This window comes from Propithecus coquereli, unplaced genomic scaffold (assembly GCF_000956105.1).
Source record: "Propithecus coquereli isolate 6110/MARCELLA unplaced genomic scaffold, Pcoq_1.0 Scaffold753, whole genome shotgun sequence".
Taxonomy (NCBI): Eukaryota; Metazoa; Chordata; class Mammalia; order Primates; family Indriidae; genus Propithecus; species Propithecus coquereli.
The window spans coordinates 475,469-497,139 of NW_012153652.1; the positions used below are offsets into that span (position 1 = coordinate 475,469).

General features: G+C 55.0%; 1 protein-coding gene across 2 annotated transcripts in view; it reads left to right on the top strand.

The window, feature by feature from the left end:
* PXDN (peroxidasin) overlaps positions 1–21,671 on the top strand; it is an 84,268-nt gene that overhangs the window by 23,819 nt on the left and 38,778 nt on the right. The window contains exons 2-4 of one of the 2 annotated variants that reach the window (XM_012662176.1): positions 15,863–15,934; positions 16,875–16,946; positions 20,674–20,745. In XM_012662176.1, the coding sequence (XP_012517630.1) occupies positions 15,863–15,934; positions 16,875–16,946; positions 20,674–20,745 (216 nt within the window). The remainder of the gene's footprint in view (positions 1–15,862; positions 15,935–16,874; positions 16,947–20,673; positions 20,746–21,671) is intronic. The other variant, XM_012662177.1, reaches the window with a different exon arrangement.

Sequence of the window (21,671 nt, forward strand, 5' to 3'; positions counted from 1 at the left end):
GTGGTAGGGTGGTGTAGTCGGTTAGTAGAGTAGGTTAATGTGGTAGGCTAGTAGAGTAAGTTAGTGTGGCAGCTCAGTGTAGTAAGTTAGTAGAGTAGGTTAGTGTGGTAACTTGGTGAGTAGAGCACATCAGTGCCCTAGGTCAGTAATTCATAGATCATGTGCTTTCAGCCCTGGATCTGCTATTTTGTGATTCCTTCGGCATTTATTAGAGGACCTTCTATAAATAAGTACTTTCCCACATCAACAATTTGGGGACCTGATTCTTAACTTTTCACCTGTTAGGTGAATTAGGTGAGTCTATCGTAGCAAGTTGTTTTCCCCCATAGGAATGTACGAAGAGTCAGGAGCATGGGAACGGTTTTCTGTTGGTGTGTGGGTCCATTGTTCCCTGGTCGCTGGTGACCAGTCAGGAAAAGCTGCTGAGACCAGTCGAATGAGATAGCCCCAGGCTAGAGGCACTGAGCCCACCCCAGGACGGAGAACAAAGAGGCCTTGAATAGCGGATGGGGACAGACAGCTGCGCAATCCCTGCCCGTCAGACTTTCCAGCCCCAGTTTGGTCATTACCCTATTGTTAGGCGAAGGACAAGAATTCACCAGCCAAGCACCGGGACATTTCACACGGCCATGTGTTCTAGACATTAAACTCGGGATGTTTTTAGCATCTTAGGTCAACAGCTACGTTAGAATCCAGTGTTTCTTTCCGTCAGCGCACACGTCTCAGCCAAGCTAAAACAGGGGATGTTGGGATCGCGCTTGGCGAAGGGGCCGCCCAGAGTGGCCCAAGGAGTGAGGGTCTTAGGGCCCTGGGGCTGCCCCACGTGTCCTGGTGTTAGGGGACAGCCTGCACCTGGTGCACCCTTGCCCTTGGAAGATGCAGCCGCTGACCCACACATGCGCCCTGTGCTCGTAACAGGAAGGCCTGTGCAGTTTCTCGGCAGAAGCGGGCTCCACTCGCGTAGTCTGGGGTTGCATTTGCGTGATTCAGCCGGGAACTGGCTCCCACCGATTTGCTGTTTCTCTGCCGTTTCCGGTTAGAGAGCCGTCAGCCTGCTGTGTTTGCGCCGACACACTCGCTGGAAGTGACGGATTTCACGCTCACCGTGCAGTGGTTTTCCGTCCCCCTGTTTAGAAGGTGAGCGTGGCTCTTCCTTCTAATCACAACACTGTCCCCACCCTTGACCCGCACGGGGGCTGCCTGGGGTGGAATAAAGTGGCCTTGGAAGAAGCCTTCAGGCACGCAGTTCTGGCCAGTTTTTTGTCTGGAAAGCAGGAAAAATGCTGCTGTTATTTTTAGCACCCATTGAAGAAGTTTTGGGTTTTTTTCCCCTGAAGAAAGAGTATGCGCATGAACAAATGGATTTTAACTGTTTATGTGGGAGGCAGAGGGGAAGACTTTGCGTGAATTGGTTGTGTTTGCAGGCGGCCTGGAAAACGGTGCTCTCAAACGTAAATGCTGGAGGGAGGTTCATTTTCTGGGGTGGGTGGGGTGGGCCAGCCCTGCAGAGTCCGAAGAGAACCCCTCTTCCCGCACCTCGGCCCAGGCCCCCTCCAGCCCCACAGGTTTTGTTTGACTCCAAGAGCTGTGCATTTTACATTTCTGAACGATTGAAAGAATCATAAAGGAATAATATTTCATGGGGTGGTGAACCTTTCATGAAGTCAGAACCTGAGTGCCACAGATGTGCTGGGGCCCGTTGGCTCCCCTGGGCTGTGGCCGCTGTCCTGCCGCAGTGACAGTCGGTAGTTGGGAGGTGACTGTCTGGGCCGCAAAGCCGAAAACGTTCCTGGCTGGCCTTTGGGGGAGCATGCTTGCTGTGCCTGCTCTGGGAGGGGCATTTTCCTTGAGAGAGGACCCGTGGTCGAGGCCGGCCAACGTCTGGTGGTGTTGAGAAAGAGGCTGGAAGTTCTAGAAAGCGTAGCCAACTGTGTCCCTGCTCCCAAAATGGCCCAGCTCCTTGGAGGCGGCAGGGTCTTCTCACAGCCTCGCCCTCCCTGGAGGGCTGAGCGGGTTGCGGGACTGTGGGCAGCGGCCGAGGGGCTCCCGGGGTTTTGGGGGACTTGATCTGGGCTGGCGTCAGCCCCTCAAGCGCTCGCCGAAGTGTGCAGCAAATTGACATGTAAATCCACGTAAATGACAGAGTGGTGAAGCGCGGATGTAAGACTAATAAATAGCTGAACAAACCAACGACGCCCCCCACGCCGACGGTCTTTGGGGCGGAGGAGTCTGTGAAAGGCGACAGATCCACCTTCTTGACCTTTTCTGGCCTGTGGCTGTTTCCAGAGCCCCCACTTGCGGCATCACCGCGGGTCTCCAAGGCAGGTGGGGTTTCAGGGCGGCCTGGGCCTCTGCTCGGCCCCGGCCCAGGGAGAATGGGTCTGGCAGCCTCTGTGCTAGCTGTCCTTCCCGTGTGCCGAAACTGCCCTCTTCTGTGTTCCTTTAGGGCAATGCAAAAAAAAACAAAAGAAAGGAAGCGGGAGAGGGGAGGACAGGAGCCCTACGGTGAGGTGCGGCTCTCTGGCTACCACAGTCTGGCCAGGAGACACCGTGCTCCCCGGCAGACATCGGGCCGGCTTGCCACTGGGCTCTGCCCCTGCCCGTGTCCCCACACTTGCAAGTGCCAGGTGCTCACACTCAGTCCCCGGGCACCCGGAAGGCGGTGGCGGGACAGAGGCTCCCCGCCAACTTCTGGCGTCCCTCGAGGCACGGCCGCCATGTGACCGCCTGAGCTGTGAGGGAAACAGCCGAGCTGGCTTCAGGCAGCCACGATGGGAGAGGAGGCCCCAGGACCCCCCAGTGGGAGGCTCCCCTCCCGGTCTGTGCCCGGCCTGCTCGTTACCCTTCAGAGGCTCCGGGGCGTTAAACCAGGCAGCGCAGCCGTCCTGACACAGCTTCTCTTGGTAAGGGGCCTCCACGTCCGCCTCTCCCGTGTAGCAGCGAGCGCGGGGAGCAGTCCCGGGAGCTCTGTCTCGACTCGCGCCTGCCCCACCTTTGCCCGGAAGCGGCCTCCTGTGCTCTCGTTCCGTGGATGTCCGTGAAGAAGGAGGCGAGAAACAAGGAGAACGCGCAGGAGCTCCCAGGGCGGCTGGACGGTCTCGCGTTTCGCGGAAGCGTCAGTCCAGGACAGCGAGGACAGCAACCCACGAACTGGCCCTTCGCGGCTGTGGCCGAGCAGCGCTGACCCGCGTGTGTGGCCACGCCGTGGCCGGACCGAGAAGGGCAGAGCTGGAACGCGGTGCTCGTGGCTCCGTTTCTCCGTGGGCTCACCGTCCCGGCTGCGGGAGTTCCCTCACTGCTCCCGCGGCCACCGCGGGAAGGGAGCCGCTCCTGCCCTGGACAGCTGGCGCAGTTCTTCCCGACGTCCCTCCCAGCACCGCCAGAGTGGGTTTCTTGCGCAGTCACAGTGGCCTTCCTTTGCCCAGCGTGGGAGCTCCGGCTGCCACGACAAACATGCCACCGACTCGGTGTCTTCGTGACAAACATTGGTTTCCTTGGTTCTGGAGGCCAGAAGTCCCGGATGACGGTGTCGGGAGGTCCGGCGTCTGGTGAGGGCCCGAATCCCGATTTGCCATGTAGCCGCCACCCTACCAGGAAGAGCCGCTGCCCAGGTCTGCGCTCAGCGGAGTCGCGCCCCACAGCTGCCATCGGCACGTGTCTGAGCGCCGGGCCTGCAGCAGCTGTGGGATGCAACGAATTTGTAGGAGGGTCCGGCGGCCAGCGGGCGCTGTTAGTACACAGGTCCGTCCTTGGACCTGGCAGCGCCATTTCTAGGCGCCTGTTCCACAAATTCACTAACACACATTGAAGTGGGATGCGCAGAGAGCCCGGCGCCGCTGTGCTGTTTGTGGCACCGGTGGTGTGAGTCAGCTCGGGCCGCGGTGACCGTTTATTTTCTCACAGTTCTGGAGGCTGGAAGGCTGGGGTCAGGTGCCAACGTCCACGCAGCGCCAGCGCCGTGGAGAGGAGACCCGGAGCTTGCCGTGGTCCGGGGAGCACTCGGTGCTTCTGCCCTGCAGGATGGGGTCGGGGTGCCGGCGGGGAAACTGAGTCGGGGCCCGCCTCCTCCTCCCTCCCCTGTCCTGGGTCAGGAAGGAAGCTCCCGACCTCTGCTTACGCCTCGTGAAGGGGACTCAAGGGTCACTCTGCGTCTGAAGGTGTTCACCACCCGTGGGGACAGGCCTGGTGCGGAGGGCAGGGTTCACCTGGGCCTGTGGGCCGGGCGGGGCCGAGCGCAGGGGCTGTCCCGGCGGGGAGGGCTCCGTCCTGCGGTGGACCCACAGGAGGTCTCGGGGCTAAACTCCACAGCCAGAGCAAGAGGTCCTACCCTGGAATGAGAGATCGAACATCCTTCTTTTAAACCCAGGAGCTGTGTCAGCTGACGCACCAGCCAGCAGGCCGGCCGTGACAAACACTCTGTTCCCCGCTCGACAGCGGCAGAGATGGAGGACGAGGGACGCGACCGTCCTGTGTGCGCGGACCGGGCGCATGTGTGCAGACAGCCCGGCTCTGCTGTAAGAGGGGAGAAGTGTGGGTCCAAAGCAAACACCGGCTCCCGGGCTTACTCAGCTGAGATGGGACGATGACTCGGGAAGCCGTTGGCCCCGCGCTGCCGGCCTGGGCGTGGCCCCTGCTCCTTGCGCTGCCTGAACGCGCTCTGCCGGTGATCGCTGGGTGCGATTCCTTCTCGCGCCCTGTGTTAGCGCCCACGTCCCCAGGACTGTGTCCCTAGCACTTGCGTGGGAGACTCAGGTCCTCACCTGCTGTCCCAGGCCCTCACCTGCTGTCCCAGGCCCTCACCTGCTGTCCCAGGCATTAGGCTTCTGCCCCCGTGTAAAGCACCGGCTGTTCTTGGGGAGGGACGTCGCAGATGGCTGCCGCGGGCACTTCAGTGCGAGTCTCCCCAGGTTTCAGCCGAGAGCCCCGCCTGGCGCACAGTGGGGCCTCCTCCTTCTGTCCTCTCCGGGCGGCCCTTGCCGCTTCCAGGCAGTTCTGTTCCGTTTTGGAAGACTTTTGGCAACATTGTGCTTCCAAAAATTTGGGTGAAAAAGTTTGGAGAGAACCGGGTTGTGTGGGTTTATTTACACAAAAGCCGAACATATCTGATTACATTATAATTGCTTTTTTGATTGATTATATTTGACAATTTGATTTTTAAAAGGTTTAGATAAGGCATCTGGGGTTGATTAGACGATACACCATGATCTCAGGCTGTATTTTCCGTGGGGCAGATAAAACCGAGGGCTGATCTGGTGAAGTCCACAGACCCACCAGCAGGACGGCGTCCTCGCGTTGCTTGCGGTAGACAGGTGTGTGCTTGTACTGCAGCGGTTACCCGCTCCTCTCTGGAGGACTTGCTGGGACCCCAAGGCAGGGCTGCCACCAAGCGGGAAGCCCCACCTCCCAGACAGATCGCTGCGCTCCGGGCAGACCAGCTCCCAAATTCACGGAATGACCCCCTAGCTCTCAGATCTGTGACGTCCAGAGACACTGGGACAGTCTCTGGGTTTGGCTGGAGCCCAGGAACCCTGCGGGAGGGAACTCGAGCCCAGTGTCCAGTCGGATCTGAGTGCTTGGTCTGACCGAGGCCTGGAGACCCTGGAGAAGCTGGACCAGGGACAGAGAGTGGCCTCCAGGGGTGGCCAGCAGCATGGACGGTGGCTCCATGCCCTGACCCCGGCCCTGCCAGGGAGCCAGGAACACCAGGGGAGGGGCTGTAACGCACACAGATGCTGCAGCTCACATCCACGTGGGAAACCTCTGCCAGAGCCGGCCACAGGGGCCCGGGGGCAAAGAGGCAGTCAGTGGGGAAGCTGCTGTGACCAGAGTGATCAGGGCCGGGGACACAGAGCCACAGCAGACCTCAGAGCAGAGCAAATGCAGGGCTGCAGCCTACATCCTGGGCCATGGGGAGCTGCACCCACCCTGGGCATCCAGGTCATGGGAGCTGCACCCTGCACCCTGCATCCAGGTCATGGCGTGTGCCTGGCCTGCCTCTTGCACTCACCCCTCCCACCCCAGCCTTCCTAGAGCGAGTGTTTTTAGTGGGGGCAGATCCTTTTCGGGGTGAACTGGGACGTCCTGACTCTCCGGCAGGTGGAGTCCCCGGGTGCTGGGACTTGTGTGGACCTGCCGTGTTCTCCCCAGTGGGCGGTGCCAGGTGACACCGGGGTGGTGGTGTTCTTGCTGTTGCCTTTTCTCCCTGTTTTTAGTCGGTGCTCACGAGGCCCTAGTGCATTATCTCGTTGCAGCCTCAGAATGTCGGACGAATAATGTGTAACCTGCTGTTTCATAACGTGATGGCTGGTTCCCAGGAAATGCCACTGCGGTGGCAGCTGTGACCTGTGCTGGCCTCATCTCCCCTTCCTCTTGGGCCTCACCTCCTCCCCAGGCCCACGCAGCGCTGCTGGGGCCCACCCCCGGAGGGGGCTGCTCCCCAGGGCCCGGAGGGGGCCGAGAGGCTGTGGGCTGAGAGGGGACCCGCAAGAGCAGGCGCCGGGATGGCGTCAGCCCCACTTCCTGCCGCCTGGGATGCCAGGATGAGTCCTCACCTTGCCCGAGCCCCGACTGGCGGTTCTGCTGCAGGTACAGGAGACGTTTCGGGATCCTGCCGATAAATGACCCCTGACCCCATGGGGATTCAGGCTGGTTTCTGTGACCGCAGGCAGGCGTGTCCTGGCTGACACTGTTGACGTCATTAACCTGCTTCAGTGGGTGTCTCACGCTGTTCAGACACCAGTGACCTAGTCCCGTAAACCGGGCGGGCTGTAAACAGCAGAAACTTATCCCCTCAGTCCTAGAGGCTCAAAGTCCAAGGTCGAGGCCCCGCAGACGTGGCGTCTGGTGAGGACCTGCCCTCTGGTCGGCAGATGGCACCTTCCTGCTGTGTCCGCCCAGGGAGGAGGGGCGGAAGCTCTCTGGGCCCCTTTATGAGGCCCTGACCCCATCCCGGGGCTCCACCCTCCTGGCCTTGGGGGTGAGGATTTCTACGCGTGCATCGTGGGGGACGCAGACGTTCAGTCTGCGGCAGTCGGAGTGCGGGGGCTGTAAGGCCGGGAGCGGCCGAGTCGGGTGCCCCCAGGCAGGGCAGAGCTCAGGGTGCACTGGGGTCCTGGATCAGGGCAGTGGCCAGCGCCCCACACCTTCCTCAAGGGGTGGCCGGCGTCCCGACAGTGTGCCTTGGGGAAGCGCATGGCCCAGGCTTTATAGTTTTTTCAAAAACTTTTAGTAAGAAAATCCCATTTGGGAAACGTGGGCAGTAGTTTCGATTTTAAAAGCCATCCCGGGGCCCCCACTGTGAACGGCAGGGCCAGACCTGCAGGCAGTTCCGGCCCACGAGCTGCTTGGCTGCCGCGGGGTCAAGATTTTACGTCTGCTTCAGCAAGTTTATTGTTTTAAGAAATTCATTCATAAAGGTGCATTTTACAGTTCTGCTTTGTGGTTATAAAGCCTAAACATCCCCAAGCAAACCATCTTGGGTTTTCCCAAACCGTCGCTGGCAGGAAGCCTTGTTCACATTCCGACTTTTGTTTTAAGCCCGAGGACAGTTTCCAGACCGGGCTCCAAAGACTCGCAGAAACACGTGCAAACCAGAGCCGAAACCAGCCTCCGGATGGGCTCTTTGTCCCAGTCTGGGGGGCCGCGTCCCGCTGTCCTGAGCACGGGCAGTGCCTGGGAGGCGTTAGCTGGGGCCCTCAGGGCCAGAGGCCTGCGCACGCAGGGCCGGGGAGGGGCCGCGTGGAAGGAGGGGGTGGCCGTGCAGAGGATGTGGTGGAGCCGAGGCCTGAAGCCTCAGGAGGCACCACGGAGAGCGAGGGCCTCGCCACTCCTGTGAAGGACATTTGTCCTAATGGGAGGGGACTGTCTTGGGGTTAAGGCCTCCTGAGGGTCCCCCGTGGGAAGAGGGGAACTCTCCAGGGGAGGCTGGCCAGGCGTCAGTGTGGAGGTAGCAGGGTGGGTGGCCCGGCAGGCGCTTGTGTGAGGCCCACAGGGGCGTGCGGTGGGATGCGGAGATGAGGGATGCGGAGGCTCACGCAGCCGCGTTGGGGTAGTGAGGGCAGGTGGATTTGTGGGGCAAGAGCCTGAGTTCTGGCTTAAGGTTCGTGGGGAGTGGGGGGTGCTCAGGCCCTGCCGATGTTTCCTCCTCTGTGATTAGCACACGGCTGCCCCACCCCAGAGAGGTGGCAGGCAGGGTGGGAACCTTCCCCTCCTCTCCTTTCTTGCTGTGTCATTTTGTGTTAAAGCATTCGTGGTAATTTGGAGTAGGATGTGAAATGCATTTGCGTGTTTTAAAGTAATATGCTGGATTTCAAAAGCGATTCGCCTGTGTTCGGTGGATCAGCACTAGCCGGCAGGTCGCGGCTCCTGTCCGGCCCCACGTCCTTGGCCGCAGAGGCTGGAGGGTGTCATGGTCGGCACCCAGCTGCTTACGTGAGCGGGGCTGCTCCGCAGGACAGCACTGCCCGTCTCAAAGCAGAACACGGCACGTATAGTTTCCAGCGGGAGCAGGGATGTGGGCGGATATACTACGCCATGAACTGAAATTTACGCATTAGGAGACCATTCCTGTGCTCAGCAACAAGATTGGAATTTCATTCCTCCAATGATGGACAAGATCAGAATTACGTTGAAAAAAATACAACTTTCCAAGTAAAAGTTAGATTATTTTTATACACTTAGGGAATTTATTTCCATTGTGTGCTTTGCAATTATGGACTCTTTTAACATATTATGGAATCAGAAATTATGGAATCTTCTAACATTATGGAACCCGGAATTATGGAACCTTTCGCACTTTCCTAGGGTGAAAAACTCAACTCTTGTTCTGTTGGAGTTTCTGCACCACAGAGCAGCTGAGTTTACTCCTTCCTACGGCAGACGTTAAAAACAGCATTTTAATGAGAACAGTGAGCTGCGTCGTCCTTGAGCACTGAGTTGGTGGGCTCAGAAGGAGGCTTGTGAGTTCTGTGTTTAAACCTTCCAAGGGATGAATGTGTTTGGGGCTAAATCTCAGCACGATGCTTTTGTCCTGTTCGAAGATTCTGTGAGGTTATTCCCCACCGGAGAGGTTTTTAACTGCATGTGGACAGTTAAGTGCATCCACCCATGCAGATAACACGCTTTGCAGCGGGCGTGGGTGACGGCCGTGCGGGGTGGTCCAGCCGAGGTCCCTGGGCTGGAGCGTCACCACGCGAGCCGGTTCTCCGCCACAGTTTTAGGAACGCGCCTGCCTGCCATTTCGTGGGCTCTCCTCTGCGCTGTGCTCTGCAGACCTTCCCCGGCTCTGCCCTCCGCACCTCGCCCCTCCCTCTGCACAAGCTCCACGAGGGATCTTCCCGCCCCATGGCTTTACGTGGCACTGCTGTGACCGACCGAGCCAGAGCTTTCAAATTTATACTGTTCTGCAAGGCTTCTCTGAGTGCAGGCTGCTGTGTTCGCCTGGCACATCCACGTGGTGTCTGACTGGATCTCACGCTTAGGTGCCCGGCACGGACACTTGAGGCCCCCAACCTGTGAGGTCCCCCACCTGTTCCACGTTCTCCCTCCCAATGTTCAAACTCCTCTGTTCTCAGCGAGCGACTGAACTTTTATCAGGAGTTGGAGCGAGGTCGCATCGCATGGCCCACGCCTCTGCAACCCACGGGTTCTTCTCTGGAACGAGCCCACGGCCTCCACCGTCTGCGCGGGTTTCCCCTGCGGCCACCAGCGTGCAGGCGCGAAACTCTGCCGTGGTTTCCGTTCACAGTGACATCCCACAATCGCTGTCCAGTGGCATGTGCTAGGTGTGTAGGGAACGACGGTACTGAGCCCTGGTTGTGAGGCCGCATGTCCAGAGACATCGTGGTAGACACAGAAGTGAAAGGCCGGAGGTACACGTGCTGTAATGCCATGTTCTCAACGCGCAGAGCGAGTCTTGAGCGTCGTCTGTCTGCAGAAGGCCTTCGTTAGCAGGAGAAATGGAAGTGATTTTAGGTGAGGCAAACAGTGCCGCAAACCCGTAAGGTCTGGTTTTAGGATGTTGTTTTTCAGACTCTCCCGCCGCCGTAAACCTCAGCGGCTTTGCAGTTTCAGCAGGAATGGAATCGATTCTCCGTCTGGTGTGCGGGGTGGGGCTCGGTCCCCACGTCCCTGCTGCAGTGGGGTTGCCGCTGCGGCAGCTCCGACCCGTACGACCAGTGAAGTGTTTCTGCACACGACCCCCCACCCCGTCCCCCGACGCAGAGCAGCGCCCGCCCTCGGCTACTCCGCGTGTCCGACTTCCCTTTATTTCCAACCTCTAATTACACTGGGGGCTCACGCCTGTGATTTTAGCACTTTGGGAGGCCGAGGGGGGAGGATCGCTCGATGCTGGGAGTTCGAGACCAGCCTGAGCAGCATCATGAGATTTCATCTCTACAAAAATAGAAAAATTAGCCGGGCGTCCTGGCTGGTGTCTGTGGTCCCAGCTAGCCAGGAGGCTGAGGCAGGAGGATCGCTCGAACCCAGCAGTTTGAGGTTGCAGGAGCTATAATGACACCACTGCACTCTAGCCTGGGTGACAGAGTGCGACTCTGCCTCAAAATAAAATAAAATAGTCACTTTCGTAAATGGCAAAACTCAAGACTACCTTATTTTAAAAATCAGTATTATGGAAGATTATAGTGGAGTCAACTTTCTGAAAGGATCTTTAGTGATCACCTTTTTTTATTCATAGTCACTTTTTCATGACTAACTCGAGCATTATTGGGTGGTTTGTGTGTTTTATGTTATCTAACGGCAGCAATCCCCGGGGGGAATTAGGTTAAACCCTGGTGCTTCAAGTTCCCTTTTATTTCTAACCTCTAATTATACCGTGGCTCTGCAACGAATTATGATTTCGATATTGAGTATAAACCTGTACTTTGACGCTTCATTCCTAAGTGCAATTCTTGACAATTTCTCTTTTCCTTTCTGGTAGGTTTTTGGATTCCAGTAAGATTTTGGAATAATGGAGACACTAAAAACAAAACAAAAAAACCACCCTAAACCTCCTTGTCTTAGAAACTCTGAGTTTGCCAGCTTTTTAAACATGAAGCGTAAGCAGACCTGAGTTCTGTTTCCGCTACTCTGGGTTGAAAGTTCGTGTTTCACTGTAGTGGTTATTCCAGGCTGTTCTTCAGACTCGCGAGGGCCGCGCAGTCCGAAGGGCAGCTCTGCGCAAAGGTGGGAGGACTCCTGCCTGGAGTGCCGGGGGTGGGTGGCGCCTCGTGAACTCTGCCGGTGAGGATGGACCTCTCCAGAGCCCCCCTTCGGGGCAGTTTTGTGCTGGGAAAGTCCCCGGGTAATGCTCGCTGCATTTCTATTTCTGCTGCTGAGACCGACTGAGTTTAGACAAATCACCAAATCTTAGTTTCTGGATTACTTGTCAAGTAAAGGAGCTTCTTCCAACCTGGTTCTCTTGCCCTCCTCCCCTCCTAGCTGACACCTCCGTGTGCCCCGACCTGCTCCTTGGCGGTTCCCGGGACGTGGCCGGATGAGGTTGAAGCGGACCGTGAAGCAGGCCGCAACCTTGTCCGAGGATCGTCATTTCTGGGGCTCTTGACTGGTTCCCGGCACACGCCCGGGCTCTCCGTGTAGGCACTGCCCAATCCATAGGTTCCCACCTAGCAGGTGTTGCTGTAGTCAATGACGGAATCGACGAGGTCCCTTGGAATTGCAGGTGATGTCCTGGATGGATATGCAGACAGTTTTGAGGTTCGGGAAGCTCTTCTCAGACACACTGTGTCCTTCTGTGACCTGTTCACCGAGTGCCTGTTACCTGGCGCCTTGTGGTTTAGGCCTGGGCTCTGGCAAGGATGGCCAGCTCAGCTCGCCCGGCGGCAGGGTGCAGGGCCGTCACGGGAATGTCCTGGCCAGGGCTCCTGGCTTCAGCAGAAGGATCCCTGATGCCTTGTTGGGAGAAGTCGCGCCGTGTGCTGCTGCGGGCAGGTGACCAGGGGCGCCATCAGCCAGCGGTGTCACGCGCGGGGGTGGGGTGGGGGTGCAGAGCCCTATGGAGGGGCCCGGCACAATGTTTTATTTTTAAAGTTCAAGGAAATTTTTTCTCCAGTTAGGATTTGTGGAAATATTTATTAAGAAAATAATAATTTTACTTGTCAGATAACTGAGCTGTGCACAAATGCATCATGCAGGGCGCGAACGGCCCCACAGGCTTGTTCCCTGGGGTTAGGGGTTTTGTCCGCCCTGACGTGGGCAGACATGTTCCAAGCTATGGGGGCGCTTACTTTGTACACTGGGATTTACGCACTAACCGGGGAGTCCAGTGTGCCGGCATCGAACACGAGCTCTGTGTCCGCAGGGAGGAGTGCGCTCGGTCAGAAGTGGAGAGAGTGCAGAGGAAATGAGCAAGTGCGTGTGTGCGTGTGCGTGTGCGAGTGTCACTCCCGTGTCTACGCACACGCACACACACACCGCGTGTTTGTGTTGTCTCTTCAGCACTGCTGAGGGACAGTGGTTTTCAGACTTCACCTTCCTTGGGAACCACCTGGAGGGCTTGTGAGTCCCCGTTGCTAGACCCGCCCCCAAGTTCTGATTCTGTAGACTGGGGGGGCTGCACTTGCCTCCTGACCAGCCCCCACGCAGAGCTGCCGCTGATCCGGGGCCCCCGAGACGCTGCTCAGGAGAAGCACCCTGTGCCTCAGGAGGCACGTACGCCCCTGCTGCGCCGTGGCATCCCTGCTGCGCCGTGACATCCCTGCTGCGCCATGGCATCCTACGCGTGAGAATCCGCACGCGTGAGAATCCGCTCGCGTGAGAATCCGCACCTGTGAGAATCCGCACCCGTGAGAATCCGCACGTGTGAGAATCCGCACGCGTGAGGCTCCGCCCCTGCAGTTTGCCGTGTGCATTTGGGGCTCGTATCTGAACCGACCGCCAGCGTCCCCTGTCCGCGCTGTCCTGATTCCCTGGCGTGTCTCTGGGCTGGAGCCACACGGACCTTTCCCTTCTGCTCCTTCCCTCGCTCTGGAGGGTGAGGGACTCCGAGGTGACTCCGGAGGCCCCAGAAGTGCCGTGTGCAGCGCAGGGTCTGTGTTTTAAATCGGAGATGATGAAGAAATAGTTGTAAAATCAAATGGTTTGAGTCAGGAAAAAACTGCAAGTCTTCACTAAAGGTTGACTCGAGAGGTCGGAGGTCTTAGTGATTGAAACACGCATGGTTTTGAGAAACACAGGCCTCGTTTTAGGTCGGCTGACCCCAGACACGTTTGCCAGATGGTTTTTCTGTGGTTTCAGACTAAATTTTTAAAAAACACACACGCGTGGACGTCCGCCTGTGTGAACGGTGGGTTGCAAACCCTCGTGCCCTGTGGCCTCAGACTGGATAGTTTCTAGCGTTTTGCTTCCAGGTTCATTTCCTGTTGTAATACTCACTGTGTTAAATCAATGCGCGTTTCAGTTCTGGGGTTTCAGTTAGTTCTCTTTTAATCACGTCGTTTCCTCTGCTAAGTCCCCCCCTCGCTGAAGAGGGGACCCCCGCTATGCCTCCTTCTTGGGAGAAGTCTTTTTCTGGTCGTCTGGCTGAGCTGGGGTGCGGCTCTGTTTGGGGACAGGTTGTGAAATAACTGTAGCTTAGACCAGCGCTGTCAACACAGATGTGGGCCACACATGTTACTATAATTTAAATTTTTCTTGTGGTTTCATTAGAAGATTAGAAATGGGTTAATTTTAATAACATTCTATTTAACTCTGTATGTCAGACATGCATATTTCAGCATGTAATCAGTCTAGTTTATTAATGATATATTTAAATTCCATTTTTTCGAATGGAGCCTTTGAGATCCGCTGTGCACCTCTGGCCACGTGTCAGGTGCTCAGAACCCGCCGTGCCCAAGGGTTACTGGACCGGACGGCACCTCCCTCTGCCCCACCGGAGGGTTTGGTGGCACCAGTTCCAGATTTGGGGAAGGATTTGCGTGTAAGGAATACTCGTCTGAAACTTTCCCTGCATTCTACTCAGGTTTCATGTTTATGTTGCCAGGTCCTCATCAGTTTGCTTTGTAGCTTCCAGAATGTTCCATCGTCTTCCTCTGTGGTCTGAGCGTGGGTCTGGGTGGGCAGACAGGAGTCAAAAGATGAGTGTGTCCGGTCCATTCCGTGCTCGGAGGGAAGCTTGGATTCTTGGAGATATAAGTGCAGGTAGATCCCGCTGAGAGTTGGGGCTCCACATCCCAGGGGGGCGTTTCCTTCGCGTTCAGTTGCTGGGAGACCCCCGTGTCCTCTGTGTCACAGGTGAGAGACCTGCTTTCCAGTCGTTTGTAATTTATGCTACGGTCTTAGCCAGTCAGAATTCGTTCCTGATAAATAGTGTGTCCGTATCTTACATATTGACTGATTCGTCGTTAAAAATCTCCACCCTGGGCGGCTGCCTTCCCGCCTTGTCCTCCCTCCGCCTTGGCCCTCCCGCTCTGCGCTTCCCTCGGCAGCTCCGCGGGGAAGTAAATTAGAATCTCATTTAGTTAAAAACAAACGCATCAGTGCTGGAGGAGGGGATTGTGGGGACAGTGTTGCCAGACAATGGGCCCCGCGGAAGAAGGCCGACCGGGAGGCGGCTGGCGCTGGGAGGACCACGCTCACCTGCCAGCCCCGGGCGAACACAGTCAACTTCAGTGACTCGCCTGCTTTTTGAGAAGCCTCTTACTGAACCATGAACTAGAACCAATTCTATAAATCATTGGCGATGGGTGAATTGGCTCAAAACAATCAGGTTCCTTAAAGGAGTATAAACATCTTAAGAGTTCAGTAAATGTCCTAAGACACCCGTGATCCTGTTTTAACTTGATTCCTTCTGTGCAGGCCTGACCTCCCAACGAGGTCACTCTCCGATGCCCTGGGGTGGGGACTGCAGCTGCGAGTGTGGGGGGCAGTTTCTGGACTGCGATAGAAGGGGTTGGGCCTGCGAGTAAGGGGGGTATTTTTATAAGACTATTTGATAAAGAAAACGGGACTTTCTGTTTATTTTCAAGTGGCTTTCAGACTTCTTGCATTTTTAGTTTTTAATTCTGGATGGACACGGGCCTTCTAAGGAGGGTGAAGTGGCCATTTCTGTGAGTCCTCACTTCCCGTCTGCCATGACATCTGTCCTGCGCCTGGACTTGTGGGGTGCCCCCAGGGCCTCCCGCCTGCTCTCTGGGCATCCTCTCCGGGAACTGAGGCCTTTCTGCTCTGGGCCAGCCCCAGACTCCGTCTCTGGCCTGCTCTCTGCCCTCTCCTGGGCTGCTCAGAAAGCATATGTTTAGCAGTACGCATTTGACTTTACTTAGAGTATAACCTGTTTGGAACCATTTGGTTAAAACCCACAGGTTAGGTGTCCTGTTTTCCCAGCGTGCATGCTGAATTAGCGTGTGGTTTTGAGACACTGTCTACACGTCTTTGAAATGACACTGCAGGTGGTTAGGTACGAACAGCCCAACTCCAGCCCATGAGGTCGTTGGGGTTGACTCTGAAGCGTTCACACGACTGCGCAGGCACTACCGCTCTCTCCCTGAGCATGTGCGAGTCTGACCTGTGTTTATTATCCCGAGACTGACTGACATCCACTTTTGAGTGGGTTGGCCAAAGGCAGGATGTGCAGGTAGTTAACGCAGTTTTTATCTCCCCATAGTGAGTGTTTAAATGAATTTCTATAACGTGGTACCGTCGTGTCGTCATTCAGATCAATGTCCGTGTATGTGTTAGCCTCAGTGAAGAGAAGATTTATCCAAGGGGGGGATCTGTAGGATTTAATTTTTTAGATGCCCTATCGCCATTTTGAAACCGACTGTTGAAGAATAAATAATAGCACGGGAGTCGTGATGTTTGCAGATTTTTTTTTTCACGTACAAATGCATTTCTTCTTCTTTCACAGGGATCTTCGCTTTAACAGAATTAGGGAGATCCAACCTGGAGCCTTCCGGCGGCTGAGAAACTTGAACACACTGTAAGTTGAAAAAGAAATCCGTACACTGTTTGCCTGTAGGTGGGTCCGACTGCGCAGGGTCAGCGGCACGAGGGGGAAAGGTGAGGAGGGAGCGTGCACCTGTCCACCGGGCCGTGCGCCTGTCCACTGGCCCCACGCCTGTGCGCCCATCTGCTGCAGACCGGGGACCACGTGGACGGCCAGGCTTGCCCCTTGTCCTCGTGTGGATAACTCGCTCCAGCATCTCTTCTGCCTCCTGGGTCAGGGTGGCTCATGAGCCCGTCACTTCTTGCATCGCAAAGTTGCGCAGGACGGTGCTTCTGAGCTCAGCAGGGACACAGCCAGGGTCAGGCTGTGCGGTCCTGCCCCAGGGCTCAGAGCCCGGGGTGGTCTGAGGGGCTGGCGGGACCAGCATCCCCGGGGGCTGCACCAGACCCCGGGCTCTTTCCAGTACGCCCAGCTAGTGGGAAGCTGGTTTCTCCTCTGCCCCAACTGGATATTTGGCCCAGGTGCAGGGCCATGGGGGCCGGGTATGACCAGCACCTGTCAGCTGTGCGACCTGGAGGGCAGGTGACCTGTCTGCTCTGCATGCCAGGTCCTTGTCTGTGCAGGCACCATGCTTGGCTCTGGGACCCACCTCAGTGATGCGTCTGCCTAGACTTCTGCCTCCACGTGGGCCGCGGTCCTGGCCAGAGTAAGAGGAAGATGCAGCCCCTCCTTTGTGCAGGGGAGAAGGAGTTGTTCCTCTGTTGTGGATAAAGGTGGAAGAACGTGGACTGATGTGGACACTGTTTGAGCAGACTTGTAACCACAAGGGTTGAACACTGCTTGTTGTGTTAGTTTAGCCTTCATGGAGTGTCCGCAGTGAGCTCCATGGCTGCATCATCGTATGGCCGTTGCTAAGGCTTCCGTAGCCCTTTGGAGCTGTGTGTTTTAAATCCTTCCCGATACTCTCTCGTAGGCTCCTCAACAACAATCAGATCAGGAGGATACCCGGCGGGGCGTTTGAGGACTTGGAGAATTTGAAGTATCTGTAAGTTAACGACCAGTTCTTTAGCCCGAAAGCTTACGTTGTCTATTTTCAGGTTACTTAAATATAGAGCAAATGTCATACTGTGTATGAATTACCATAAACGTATCATCTGAAGAGGCTTTATTTTCAGAAGGTGAGTGGAAGTTTGAGGTTTCTTTAAATGAGTTCTCATCCCTATAAAGTGCTACATTAGGGATTTTTAGTGTTTAGTTACTAAGCCTTCAGTAAAAGAGGTTCAGTAAAGTTACAATGCAGAGCCTGTGAGAATCGCTGGGGGAGTAATAGTGATGCCTCTACCCATAAGGAGTGTTCAGTGCCCACGCGGGCAGCTGGCCTGTGCCGTGCGGAGTGTCCAGCGTGACGGTGGCCGCGCCGTCCCAGTGCAGGGGGACACAGTGCACGGTACTCATTCCTGCGGAACATCACCGATTCCCGCAGGTTTTCTTGTCTTCCTCCACTCGATTTTACTTGTTATTTTTTTGTAGTTAAATTTTATTTCACTTAAAAATAATTTATGTTAGTTAACTTATTTATTAACATTTACACTTCTGCTTATCGAAGTCAGTTTTGCAGTTGAGAAAACGAGCTCCCTGAGAAACACGGTGTTCTGTCCTGCACAGGCACTTACTTTAAAACTGGGAAGATTAAGAACACTCGGCACATCCTTGCTCCACACAGAGCCGATGTGTGCCATGTGCTTTGGGCCAATTATTCTAACTTTTAGGACTTCGATGATTTTCCGAAAAAAGCCATTTTTAATAAGGGATTCGTGTCAGTTGTTATTATCGGAGATTATGTCATAACAGCCTAAACATCTTTTGAGATATATTGATTTTTTAAAAAGTTCTGCTAGTGTGTTTGCATATTCTGAAATCGGTTTTGATTTTAGCTGTATCAGTGGTTCTTAATTACAGAGCTACCTTTAATTCTGTTTATTAAAATATATTTTCCTCAGTGAAGATATTCAAAAGCATTATATATTAACATGTTTTCTCCACTATTTTTGGCATATTGTGCTAATTTTAAATTCTGTATGAACTTTACTAAGCCTGTCCCTCATTCTAAAAATGAGAGACAGGCCTTCTGTTTATTCTTCGAGTTTTTGTTTGTTTTTTTACCCTCTTTTTGGGCATTTTAAGTACAGGGCAAGTTCCAGAAGAAAGCTTTTTGTTTCCTGGAGAGTAGATTCAGTTGGCTGATACCCAGCATGTGTGTGTGTGTGTGTGTGTGTGTGTGTGTGCGCATGCGTGTGTGTGTGTGTGTGTGTGTGTCTTATATTATTTTTGCTTTTGGTTCTGAATTACTTTAGAGCAGTTTACTGCGTACCCTGCGAATATGTTCCACGTTAAGTAGTTTGGCATATTCTGTTTCACTCGAGACATCTCTTTTCAGCCCAGTGTCTCGCTCCGACCTTCCTTCCCGCTCTCCCACCATCACTCATCCCTGGTGCCCGGCAGTGGGCGGCACGGGTGTGGGGGACTCAGCAGGCCGGGGGTGCAGGGAGATGAGTCCTGACTCAGATTCAGGTGGAGACGCGGGGTGGGGGCGTCTGTGCAGAGAGAGGCCTCGGGTGACCCCTTAATCCAGCTCTTGGCCATTCCCAGCTTCCTGCCCCTAAGTCCTCAGATGTCGCTGCTGGGGTACATTTTGATACACACTGATTTAGGAAGCTTCGTAACAGTATAATTCAAATACTTAGGAATTCTCCTGAAGTTTATTGACTGTTTAGCCTTGTATTTTTATTTAGTCAGTACCAAAGTATATTTTTAGAAGTTGAGTAGTTCTTATCTCCTGAAACCCCAATTACTTGATTCATATTTTCCTAACAATGAAATTAATGAGTAATTATTGAGATAGAATTGATACTCAAAGGATAAACTCTACAATGATATAGAAAATTATAATTTATTATTAGAAGATGATTAATACCCAGCTATTCTTATGGAAACAGATAATGTTCCAATGTCTCTATGAACATACATTCATACATACTAATTTGATTCAATTGTTTTATGTATTCTTTAAAAAGATCCTTTATTTTTTTTAAAGTGCATGCACAGTGATGTTCGCTTTGATATTTTGCTTCTGTTTCGTGCTTGAGGAGTGGGCACAAAACCATTCAGAGTTGCCTTCTTAGTGGTGATAGCAATAGCTCTCACCTGAGCAGTAGTCACTGCGTCCCAGGCCGTATTCCGAGAGCTGTTTACAGATTTGTTTATTTTGCAGAGAAGAAACTGGGCACAGAAAGGCTGATATCTTATTCAGGGTCACCCAGGCAGGAAGTGGCAGTTCAAGGATCCAAACCCGTGCCGCGGCAGGAGCCACCCTGCCAGGCTCTGCTGTGGGCGCTGGTTGCAGATGGCCGGGGTTCTGGCTGGTGGATGTGGAGGCGTGTAATCTTCACGAGGCCACCTCACAAATCTGCGCGGAGGGAAGAAGTGAGATCCGGTTGGATGAATTGTAATAACTAAAGGTAGCAGAGCAGGTCCTATTAAACTGGATCCTGCGCCAAACATTAGTAATTAACATGCAGTAAAACACTTTGCCCTTCTGTCAAGTGACATAGGCAATATTACAGGCATTAAGACAAAACATACTGTTTGTTTAGTGGACTAGGCCATTGAGTGATCAGTTGGAAGAGAAGTTTCTGCCTAAAGCGAGTGTAGGAAAGTGTGGACTTTGACTTACCTGCCCACCTGCATCGGAGACGAAGGCAGGTGGACCCTTAGAAGGGTGTGGTTGGCGTCTCTGCATGAGTCAGACGCCACCTGTGGTCCACAGCGCTACGGGGGCCCCAAAGATCCGCTGCATAGAGCCGTGTTTCCCAGAGAGCTGGCTGACACAAGTCGTCTCCGAGATACGTGGACCCACCGTGCACAAATCCATGGCTGTTTTGGAAGAGCGATATTTTTGTGCGGAAGTCTTTATCCTCGATTGATTATTTCAGGCTTTTTCTGTAAAGGACCAGGCAGGGCACATCTGCGGTTCTGCAGGTCGCGTGCTGTCTCTGCCGCGACCGCTCAGCTCTGCCACCACGCAGACGCGGCGCGGACGACACCTGAAAGAGCAGGTGTGGTCGTGGTCCAACAGAACTTCATTTGTGGACGCTGAAATCTGAATTTCATAAACTTTTCATGTGTCCCAAAATAGGATTCCTCTTTTGGAATTTTCAACCATTAAAAATGTAAAAACCTTCCTGAGCTTGCACACCGCGCAGAAGCAGGTGGTGGACAGTTACGTGACTCGTCTGGCACGCCTTTGTGCCCGCTGTTCTCGGGGAGGGGACCCTGGGTGGCGAGTATCAGGACATGCTCAGTCTCATGTCGTCTACCCCCGAAGCCCTTCCGGGTATCGCAGAACTGTGTCAGCGTCAGTCGCGGACTCGCAGAACCAAGGCATGTCCGTGTTTGTGGGGACGTGGTTTTATTTTCTCAGGCTCTGAAGCAAGCGTGTTGTCAGCAATCATTGGCCCAGTGCCCACGTCTGAATCACCTGACAACACGCAGCGACGGTGCGACCACCTCCTGCTGGGCCCGTCGCTTTGAGCCACTTGAGACTTACGGGACGGGCGGCCCTCGCGGGGGAAGCTGCCCCGCTGCGGAATGTCTGTTTGCATTCCGGTGCAGCCGCGGTTAGGAACCGTCTCCACGTGTCGGGTCAGTGCGGCTTCTCCGTCTGAAGCGTGACCTCACGTTTGTGCGCTAACACTCCCTGTTTCTTGTTTCAGCTATTTGTACAAGAATGAGATCCAGGCAATTGACAGGCAAGCGTTTCAGGGACTTGCCTCCTTAGAGCAACTGTAAGTGCCCCCTCCTCGCGCTCCGGTTCCCGCCGCGCCGCCTCTCCGCTCTCGCAGGGAACGGTGGACCGAGTTTGCTGTTTGCATGATGCATGTCTGTGCTGGTGGGTGCAGGGAGCAGGTGCATGACAGAGGACAGCAGCCGTGGGTTGGGGCTCCCCGTCTCCCTGCCCTCCATGCACCGGCCGCGGACACCTGCTGGGTTTCCTGCGGGCAGCGCCTGGGTCTGTGCCCTGAGTCATGGGACTGAGAACAGTAAGATCGATCCAGCGACTCCCGTGTCACGATTTGAGGGGGGCAGACGTGCGAACAAGTCAGCCTTCCTGGCAGAGGAGCCCAGGGCACCCCGGGTCGAGGAGGCTGCTTGCATCGTGCGCTATTTCTGTCTGCGACCGAACACGCGCAGTTTAATTTCCTCGATCGCGACGCCATTATTCTGGAGAACACAACTGCTTTTTATCCCATGTAGCTCCAGTGGGTGTATGTCGTCTGTAACTGAACGTGCCTTGTTCTTTGTCCACACGTGAAGTGGTCCTTTGCCGTGAAGTCGGGTGTTGGCTTTCCAGTAGGGAATCCTGGAAAAGGCTTTTCCCGGTCTGTTTGCTCAGCCGGTCACGTTTCCCTCTGTAGGACGGTCCAGTTCCCGAGGAGGGAGTTTCGGGTTGTCATAGCGTTTGGGGGCACGGATGGAAGCACTGTTTGCTGTGATGCGGCGTGGCATTCTTTTGCCGCAGCTGTGTGTTTTCCTGTTTCCTCGGTTGACCGGGCGCAGAGCTGTTTGCCGAGGGTGTGCGGCAGAGCCGGGAGCGGACGCACCCCGGAGCCGTGTGCTGGGCCCCAGGTGCTCCTGTTCTGCGCCCGTGTGCATTTGCTCGAGCAAGCGTGGCTTTCCGTGCTCGCTGTGCGGGGCACGGATGTTTGGGAGG